Below are 10,169 nucleotides of genomic sequence, written 5' to 3'. Positions count from 1 at the left end.
GGAGTGAGATCTGGGAGTGAGATCTGAGAGTGAAGAGCTGAGTGTGAGATCTGAGAGTGAGATCTGGGAGTGAGATCTGAGAGTGAAGAGCTGAGTGTGAGATCTGAGTGTGAGATCTGGGAGTGAGATCTGAGAGTGAAGAGCTGAGTGTGAGATCTGAGTGTGAGATCTGGGAGTGAGATCTGAGAGTGAGATCTGAGTGTGAAGAGCTGAATGTGAGATCTGGGAGTGAGATCTGAGTGTGAGATCTGAGTGTGAGATCTGAGAGTGAGATCTGAGTGTGAAGAGCTGAATGTGAGATCTGGGAGTGAGATCTGAGCACACTGAGGTTACAGCTCTTCATATAAAATAGAGTTTATTAATTCATTCATTACTGAGTTATTGAATAAGGTGTGGATGTTGGAATCCAGCCAAGAAACGGGATGAGAGTAAAACGTTTTGTGATAAAAAAATTAAAAAGTGTTTTTTTTCCGTTTGTACAAAAACACAGAGCGCAGAATCTCCTGATTAAAGGCCTGGAAAATAAAGACAAAACCGTGTGTAGTGAGAGGAAGCGTGTTAAAGGGGAAGTAGTACACCCCTATGTGAGTGACATGGTACAGTCCGGCATCGTGACGCAGAAGCATTTTAGTAAGACGCTGGCGATCGGCTAATCCAAACCGGCGTTAGAGGGAGGGGGAGCTACCCGCTGAGCTAATAAAGAAAGCTTACGGAGAGAAAGACGGGCTGAGAGAGAGCGGAAGTCGGAGGTTTTACCGAACAGTTAGGATTTTGAAAGCCCTGAAAACTCGGCTGTGATTTTATCCACTCTGGTGAAAACATGGCGTGCGGTGCGACGTTAAAACGCTCCATGGAGTTTGAGGCCCTTTTGGGCCCTCAGTCCCCGAAGCGCCGGCGGTGCAGCCCGCTAGCCGGAGCCGCCGCTACTCCTTCCCCGCAGAGGTGCAGCCTGAGACCTCAAACGGAGAGTCCCGTGAACCCGGTGTCCCCTCAAGCTCTGAGCGGAGAACACAGGCTAACTCCAGGTAAGGAGTCGAGATATTCGCCTGATATCAGACCTTTATGTAGACTTCAGGTCCAGGTTTAGCTCCACGGTGTAGGGCCGAAGTCCGAATCCACTTGAGTCAGATATTTAGTGCACTACAGCAGCCGCTGTGATAAACACTATCTAGGGCACTAGGGTAGGAAGGGTGACTCGGTTTGGGATTGAACTATCTTTTTGTAGCTAGCTTTATGGTTTTGTTTTTGAACATCACCGAAACTCTTTATTACACCACATTACACCATATAAATCTCTGCATTCACATTTCTCTTAAAATATTTCTCTACATTTGGAGCTTGATGTAATTATAGTGTAATTAGCCTGAAGCATCACTGAAGCGTTAGCGTCTCGCTAATCAACCTAGCTAAGGCATGCTAACTGTTGTTGTTGTTGTTGTTTGCTTTGTCCTCGATCGAACATCAACACGACAATTTTAAACAAACAATTTAAACGATCCCAAGATTTATGAAAGTCCACGCACGCGCAGCTCTTTAAAACGCGGCCGTGTTTCAGTACAGATTAGATTACAGGACGGTAAATTATGCTAACAATGCTAACACACCTAGCCGCACTCTCACGAGCTCTGTTTACTGGAGAATTTATTACAAAATAAAAATATTTATTATAGATCTTAAAGAATAAAATTATACACTCACTTGCACTGAAACTGTGTTTATTCAACAGATATAATCAATAGATTAAATTTTATTATTTAATTTAAAGAGATTAACAAAATAAAGTGTACAGAAATATCTGAAGTGTCTGTTTTCTTTTTTAGTAATTATTATTAGTCAGTAGATCACTATTCAGTTTATATTTCTGTACTTTTGTATATTGTTCTTTTCTCATGATAAAACAGATTATTATTTATATTTATTTATTTAACTCTAGTACACTTCATCACTCTCAGTGAAGTTATTGTGTGTTTATTACAACTTTCATTATATCTGTAGTTATAAAGGATGTGATGCAGTGACCTGACCTCAGTAATACACACACACACACACACACACACTTAATACACACAAACATAATTAATACACACATGATAAATACACACAAACACATAATTAATACACACACACACACACAGGGTTAATATGACTGTGTTGATGTCAGAGCTGAGCAATGTTTCTGAATTTATCAGAACTCCTCAACTCACTTAATACACTCTGTTAATCGTGTGCGTGTGTGTTAATCGTGTGCGTGTGTGTGTTAATCGTGTGCGTGTGTGTGTTAATCGTGTGCGTGTGTGTGTTAATCGTGTGCGTGTGTGTTAATCGTGTGCGTGTGTGTGTTAATCGTGTGCGTGCGTGTGTTAATCGTGTGCGTGCGTGTGTTAATCGTGTGCGTGCGCGTGTTAATCGTGTGCGTGTGTGTGTTAATCGTGTGCGTGTGTGTGTTAATCGTGTGCGTGTGTGTTAATCGTGTGTGTGTGTTAATCGTGTGCGTTAATCGTGTGCGTGTGTGTTAATCGTGTGCGTGTGTGTGTTAATCGTGTGCGTGTGTGTGTTAATCGTGTGCGTGTGTGTGTTAATCGTGTGCGTGTGTGTGTTAATCGTGTGCGTGTGTGTGTTAATCGTGTGCGTGTGTGTGTTAATCGTGTGCGTGTGTGTGTTAATCGTGTGCGTGTGTGTGTTAATCGTGTGCGTGTGTGTGTTAATCGTGTGCGTGTGTGTGTTAATCGTGTGTGTTAATCGTGTGCGTGTGTGTTAATCGTGTGTGTTAATCGTGTGCGTGTGTGTGTTAATCGTGTGCGTGTGTGTGTTAATCGTGTGCGTGTGTGTGTTAATCGTGTGCGTGTGTGTGTTAATCGTGTGCGTGTGTGTGTTAATCGTGTGCGTGTGTGTGTTAATCGTGTGCGTGTGTGTGTTAATCGTGTGCGTGTGTGTGTTAATCGTGTGTGTGTGTGTTAATCGTGTGTGTTAATCGTGTGCGTGTGTGTGTTAATCGTGTGCGTGTGTGTTAATCGTGTGCGTGTGTGTTAATCGTGTGCGTGTGTGTTAATCGTGTGCGTGTGTTAATCGTGTGCGTGCGTGTGTTAATCGTGTGCGTGCGTGTGTTAATCGTGTGCGTGCGTGTGTTAATCGTGTGCGTGCGTGTGTTAATCGTGTGCGTGCGTGTGTTAATCGTGTGCGTGCGTGTGTTAATCGTGTGCGTGCGTGTGTTAATCGTGTGTGTGTGTGTTAATCGTGTGTGTTAATCGTGTGCGTGTGTTAATCGTGTGCGTGCGCGTGTTAATCGTGTGCGTGCGCGTGTTAATCGTGTGCGTGCGCGTGTTAATCGTGTGCGTGCGCGTGTTAATCGTGTGCGTGCGCGTGTTAATCGTGTGCGTGCGCGTGTTAATCGTGTGCGTGTGTGTGTTAATCGTGTGCGTGTGTGTGTTAATCGTGTGCGCGTGTGTGTTAGAGTGTGTGTGTGTTAATCGTGTGTGTTAATCGTGTGCGTGTGTGTGTTAATCGTGTGCGTGTGTGTGTTAATCGTGTGTGTGTGTGTGTTAATCGTGTGCGCGTGTGTGTTAGTGTGTGTGTGTTAATCGTGTGTGTTAATCGTGTGCGTGTGTGTTAATCGTGTGCGTGTGTGTGTTAATCGTGTGCGTGTGTGTTAATCGTGTGCGTGTGTGTGTTAATCGTGTGCGTGTGTTAATCGTGTGCGTTAATCGTGTGCGTGTGTGTTAATCGTGTGCGTGTGTGTGTTAATCGCGTGTGTGTTAATCGTGTGCGCGTGTGTGTTAATCGTGTGCGTGTGTGTGTTAATCGTGTGCGTGTGTGTGTTAATCGTGTGTGTGTGTGTGTTAATCGTGTGTGTGTGTGTGTTAATCGTGTGCGTGTGTGTGTTAATCGTGTGCGCGTGTGTTAATCGTGTGCGCGTGTGTGTTAGTGTGTGTGTGTGTTAATCGTGTGCGTGTGTGTGTGTTAATCGTGTGTGTGTGTGTTAATCGTGTGCGCGTGTGTTAATCGTGTGTGTGTGTGTGTGTGTTAATCGTGTGTGTGTGTGTGTTAATCGTGTGCGTGTGTGTGTTAATCGTGTGCGCGTGTGTTAATCGTGTGCGTGTGTGTTAATCGTGTGTGTGTGTGTTAATCGTGTGCGTGTGTGTGTTAATCGTGTGTGTGTGTGTGTGTGTGTTAATCGTGTGCGTGTGTGTGTTAATCGTGTGCGTGTGTGTTAATCGTGTGCGTGTGTGTTAATCGTGTGCGTGTGTGTTAATCGTGTGCGTGTGTGTTAATCGTGTGTGTGTGTGTTAATCGTGTGTGTGTGTGTTAATCGTGTGCGTGTGTGTGTTAATCGTGTGTGTGTGTGTTAATCGTGTGCGTGTGTGTGTTAATCGTGTGTGTGTGTGTGTGTGTGTTAATCGTGTGCGTGTGTGTGTTAATCGTGTGCGTGTGTGTTAATCGTGTGTGTGTGTGTTAATCGTGTGCGTGTGTGTGTTAATCGTGTGTGTGTGTGTGTGTGTGTTAATCGTGTGCGTGTGTGTGTTAATCGTGTGCGCGTGTGTGTTAGTGTGTGTGTGTGTTAATCGTGTGTGTTAATCGTGTGTGTGTGTGTGTGTTAATCGTGTGCGCGTGTGTGTTAGTGTGTGTGTGTGTTAATCGTGTGTGTGTGTGTGTTAATCGTGTGCGTGTGTGTTAATCGTGTGTGTTAATCGTGTGCGTGTGTGTGTTAATCGTGTGTGTGTGTGTGTGTTAATCGTGTGCGTGTGTGTGTTAATCGTGTGTGTGTGTGTGTTAATCGTGTGTGTGTGTGTGTGTTAATCGTGTGTGTGTGTGTGTGTGTGTGTGTGTGTTAATCGTGTGTGTGTTAATCGTGTGCGTGTGTGTGTTAATCGTGTGTGTGTGTGTGTGTTAATCGTGTGTGTGTGTGTGTGTGTGTGTTAATCGTGTGCGTGTGTGTGTGTGTGTGTGTGTTAATCGTGTGTGTGTGTGTGTGTGTTAATCGTGTGCGTGTGTGTGTGTGTGTGTGTGTTAATCGTGTGTGTGTGTGTGTTAATCGTGTGTGTGTGTGTGTGTGTTAATCGTGTGTGTGTGTGTGTGTTAATCGTGTGTGTGTGTGTGTGTTAATCGTGTGCGTGTGTGTGTGTGTGTGTGTGTTAATCGTGTGTGTGTGTGTGTTAATCGTGTGTGTGTGTGTGTGTTAATCGTGTGCGTGTGTGTTAATCGTGTGCGTGTGAAGTGTAGTTGATTTAAAAATCTTATCATTGTCAGTAGAGCACGCTGTCCACACCCCTGTGACTGAGCGGTTACTATGGAAACGATACCTCAGTAGAGTGTGTGTGTAATATAAACCTTTAACAGAAATGTTAGAATATTTCCGAGTTAAACATTAGCTCCTGTGTTTACAGAGCAGATCTTCCAGAACATCCGGCAGGAGTACAGTCGTTACCAACGGCGACGGCAGCTGGAGGGAGCGTTCAACCAGACGGAGACGGGCGTGGCTGCTGAGAGCTCCAACCCTAGCTCACCGTCAGGTCAGAACACACACGCTGGAGTGGAACTCTACACCCTGTGTGTGGTCAGAACACTGTAGTGGTGTTGAGGGACCTGGTCACTGATCTCCTCCTCCTCCTCCTCCACAGGTGCAGCATCAGTGAAGAAGGACCAGCCCACCTTTACCCTGCGGCAGGTCAGCTACCTGTGTGAGCGCATCCTGAAAGACCATGAAGAGAAGATCCGCGAGGAGTACGAGCAGATACTCAACACCAAACTGGCAGGTAGAGGAGAGAGACGCATTGGTCCAGCACGCTTTACTGACCTCTGAAAAATAAGATCAGCATGAGTCCAGTGTCCTGCTGATCACACGCTGGCGTCATGGTCACATCTCAAATTAACAAGAACAGCTCTGTGTGTGTGTGTGTGTGTGTGTGTGTGTGTGTGTGTGTACTGATCCTCTTCTCTCTTTATTACAGAACAATACGAGTCGTTTGTGAAATTCACACAGGATCAGATCATGAGGCGGTACGGAGCTCGACCTGCCAGCTGTGAGTACACATCTCCCCCAGCACCCCCACACATGTCCCCACCCTAACAGCCCACCATGTCTCCTCTTTTATGAACATACCTCGTTAGCTCTTATTTAAGTTATTTAATTACAAGTGATCCATTTTTTTCTGTAGTTGTATTACAATGAAATCTGTGGATTCTTATTTAAGTCATAAACTGTGTGTGTGTTTCAGACGTATCTTGAAGTTCTCATATGGACGACTACAAGCCAATGACATGGTTCCTGCAGTATCCTCTCTCTCTCTCTCTCTCTCTCTCTCTATCTCTCTCGTTCTTTGTTTTAAAGACAGCTCGGGTGATCTGGGTTCTTTCTCCACGTAACCTTCTTTTTCGTTTCTCTTCCTGAAGCCCGGCTCCTGAGCAGTTGTGAATAAACGCTGTTCTGATGAAAACTCGCTCTCTTCCCTCTTTTTAAAATAAGTGAATGTTTCGGGATCTGCCACATCTCACACACTCGACTCTCCTACTTCCTGTTTCAAACCTGAGGGATGTGGATATTATTTTCCTTACTCTTTTATTTTTTTGATTTTTGAAAAGAATAAAGGTTCAGTGGTCTTCTCGTACCCAGGTCCGTCTCCCTCCTTATTTCTCAGCTGGTGTGTTGTGATGCAGAGTGTGTTATTAATTTTACATATTTCAATTTTTAAGTTGTGTATTAAATAATCAGAGATAAACACCACTGTCCTGACACGGTTCTTCACACGGCAGGGTTAGGAGGAGCGGGGTGTGAGACTGCTCAATAAACATAGTTAGAATTAAATCTTCATATCTTTGTTACATATTGTGTCTGTGAGTGAGGGTGGGTTTGTGTGATTTCTGTGTGTGTGTGTGTGTATATATATATGTGTATATATATATATATATATATATATAATTAGTGTGTGTCCATCTAGTGGTCAAACTGTTTAATAGCAATGTAGAATTTGTAAGAAATCTCGTACATTTCCAGGAAACTGGTAAGTCATACTTCAGATCTTGGTTATAATAGCTGTGATTCAACTCACCAGACTAATACAAGTGCACACACCACTCATCTTATAGAAACTGTGTCTGTTCCCCGAATAGTGAGATCAAAGAATAAATTCATTAAAAGTTGAGTAATCACCATAAAACCAGAAAAAGGCCAAATAACCAAACAAAAACTATTTCTAAAGTTTGGGCTTCTCAATATTAGATCCCTTGAACTAAAACACTTCTTGTTAATGAAATGATCTCAGATAATAGATAAAAGATAATAGATAATAGACCTATTGATTCATTTTGACAAAGTGTTGATTGTAGGAGACTTTAACATTCATGTAGACCATGCTAATGATGCTTTAGGACTCTGGTTTCACTAAATTCCTTTGGGGTTAAACAAAACATCACTAGACCGACTCATCGTTTTAATCATATGCTAGATTTAGTTATATCACATGGGACAGAGGTCACTGATGCAGCCATTCTACCTCAAAGCGATGATATCACAGACCATCACCTCCTAGTGTACACACTACCTGTAGAACATATTAGACACGTCTCTCCACGTTATCAATTTGGTAGAACTAGTAATCTGCCGGATCTGTCTCAACTTCTTACTAGACCCCTAAATAAGAAGAAAGAAGGAAAAGCCTTTGTTTGTCACATACAGTGAGGGAAAAAAATGATTTGATCCCCTGCTGATTTTGTACGTTTGCCCACTGACAAAGAAATGACCAGTCTGTAATTTTAATGGTAGGTGTATTTGAACAGTGAGAGACAGAATAACAACAAAAAAATCCAGAAAAATGCATTTCAGAAAAGTTCTACATTAATTTGCATTTTAATGAATGAAATAAGTATTTGACCCCTATCAGTCCGAAAGATTTCTGGCTCCCAGGTGTCTTTTATACAGGTAAGGAGCTGAGATTACAGTAGGAGCACGCTCAGGGAGTGCTCTTAATCTCAGCTGGTTAACTGTATGAAAGACACCTGTCCACAGAAGGAAGCAATCAATCAGATTCCAAACTCTCCATCATGGCCAAGACCAAAGAGCTGTCCATGGATGTCAGGGACAAGATTGTAGACCTACACAAGGCTGGAATGAGCTACAAGACCATCGCCAAGCAGCTTGGTGAGAAGGTGACAACAGTTGGTGCGATTATTCCCAAATGGAAGAAACACAAAAGGACTGTCGATCTTCCTCGGTCTGGGGCTCCATGCAAGATCTCACCTCATGGAGTTTCAATGATCATGAGAACGGCGAGGAATCAGCCCAGAATTACACTGGAAGATTTTGTCAATGATCTCAAGGCAGCTGGGACCACAGTCACCAAGAAAACAATTGGTAACACACTACGCCGTGAAAGACTGAAATCCAGTAGCGCCCACAAGGTCCCCCTGCTAAAGAAAGCACATGTACAGGACCATCTGAAGTTTACCAGTGAACATCTGAATGATTCAGAGGAGAACTGGGTGAAAGTGTTGTGGTCAAATGAGACCAAAATCCAACTCTTTGGCATCAACTCAACTCGCCGTGTTTGGAGGAGGAGGAATGCTGCCTATGACCCCAAGAAGACCATCCCCAGGTGACAGGACAACTGCACCGCATCTAAGGGACGATAGACGGAGCCATGTACCGTTAAATGAATGAGAACCTCCTTCCCTCAGCCAGGGCATTGAAAATGGGTCGTGGATGGATATTCCAGCCTGACAATGACCCAAAACACACGGCCAAGGCAACAAAGGAGTGGTTCAAAAAGAAGCACATTAAGGTCCTGTCCAGACCTTAATCCTATAGAAAATCTGTGGAGGGAGCTGAAGGGTCAGCCACAAAACCTTAATGACTTGGAGAGGATCTGCAAAGAGGAGTGGGCCCAAATTCCTTGAGATGTGAGATGTGTGCAAACCTGGTGGCCAACTACAAGAAATGTCTGACGTCTGTGATTGCCAACAAGGGTTTGGCACCAAGTACAAGTACAAAGTCATGTTTTGCAAAGGGGTCAAATACTTATTTCACTCAATAAAATGCAAATCAATGTAGAACTTTTCTGAAATGTGTTTTTCTGGATTTTTTTTTTGTTATTCTGTCTCTCACTGTTCAGATAAACCTACCATTAAAATTACAGACTGGTCATTTCTTTGTCAGTGGGCAAACGTACAAAATCAGCAGGGGATCAAATCATTTTTTCCTCCTTGGAGGTTGGGGTCAGAGCTGAGGGTCAGCCATAATACAGCGCCCCCAGAGCAGAGAGGGTTAAGAGCCTTGCTCAAGGGCCCAACAGTGGCAACTTGGCGGTGCTGGGGCTTGAACCCCAGATCTTCTAGTCCACGACCCAGAGGTCAGAGATAAAACACCTGCACCATGGTACAATAGTCATACTCACGCCCTCAAGAGAGCAACCCATGACCTCGAGCGAAAGTGGAGAAAAACTAAATTAGAAGTTTTTAGAATTGCATATAAAGACAGTTTGTCCAGCTATAGACAGGCTCTAAAAGCTGCTAGAGCTGAGCATCTGAGCCATCTGATAAAAATAAACCAGAACAATCCCAGATTCTTATTCAGTACAGTGGCTAGACTAACAAAACATCAGATTTCTGGAGAAAATTTCTGGAGTATTTCAGCACAGTTTAGTAGTGAGGACTTTATGAATTTCTTCACTGAAAAAATTGATAGTATCAGGAACAAAATATTGGATGTTCAACCTTTGACAGCATCCGGTGATCCAGACCAGGCTACAGCTCCACATTTAAAGCTACAATGCTTTACCAGTATAGGACAGGAAGAGCTAGTTAAACTTATCACCACGGCTAAACCAACAACGTGTTTGTTAGATCCAATTCCAACTAGTATACTTAAAAGGAGTGATACATGCAGCTGGAGAGCCTCTTCTTAATATTATTAACTCTTCGTTATTTCTAGGTCATGTCCCAAAATCTCTCAAGTTAGCAGTTATTAAGCCTCTTCTTAAGAAACCAAAACTAGACCCTGATGAAATATCAAATTACAGACCGATTTCAAACCTTCCGTTTATATCTAAAATATTAGAAAAGGTGTCAGCCCAATTATGCTCCTTTCTACAGGAAAACAATATCCATGAAGAATTTCAGTCAGGTTTCAGGCCCCATCATAGCACAGAAACTGCACTAGTTAAAATCACTAATGACTTGAT

At 43.4% G+C, this 10,169-nt stretch overlaps 1 protein-coding gene and 1 long non-coding RNA gene across 2 annotated transcripts in view; one reads left to right on the top strand and one right to left on the bottom strand.

Annotated features, from left to right (window-relative positions):
• The first annotated feature begins 645 nt into the window (after positions 1–645).
• On the top strand, positions 646–6,602 carry akirin1 (akirin 1). Its single transcript, XM_058418553.1, has 5 exons — positions 646–1,025; positions 5,382–5,507; positions 5,616–5,750; positions 5,946–6,017; positions 6,213–6,602. Exons 1-5 carry the CDS (start codon positions 821–823, stop codon positions 6,221–6,223), a joined length of 549 nt encoding a protein of 182 aa, XP_058274536.1. The 5' UTR covers positions 646–820; the 3' UTR covers positions 6,224–6,602.
• Positions 5,671–10,169, bottom strand: part of LOC131370937 (uncharacterized) — a 6,592-nt gene continuing 2,093 nt past the window's right edge. The window contains exon 3 of the long non-coding RNA XR_009207478.1: positions 5,671–5,793. This is a non-coding gene — a long non-coding RNA (uncharacterized LOC131370937). The remainder of the gene's footprint in view (positions 5,794–10,169) is intronic.

Source organism: Hemibagrus wyckioides, linkage group LG20 (genome assembly GCF_019097595.1).
Source record: "Hemibagrus wyckioides isolate EC202008001 linkage group LG20, SWU_Hwy_1.0, whole genome shotgun sequence".
NCBI classification, from domain to species: Eukaryota; Metazoa; Chordata; class Actinopteri; order Siluriformes; family Bagridae; genus Hemibagrus; species Hemibagrus wyckioides.
The sequence above is the reverse complement of the archived record's forward strand: the minus strand, read 5'-3'. Positions and strand labels throughout refer to the sequence as shown.

Excerpts from the sequence above, each read along its gene's own strand:
- akirin1 (XM_058418553.1), top strand. The coding sequence starts at position 821 with ATGGCGTGCGGTGCGACGTTAAAACGCTCCATGGAGTTTGAGGCCCTT. Across the intron at positions 1,026-5,381 it reads AGAACACAGGCTAACTCCAG|AGCAGATCTTCCAGAACATC; the intron begins GTAAGGAGTCGA and ends CTGTGTTTACAG. Across the intron at positions 5,751-5,945 it reads ACTCAACACCAAACTGGCAG|AACAATACGAGTCGTTTGTG; the intron begins GTAGAGGAGAGA and ends TCTTTATTACAG.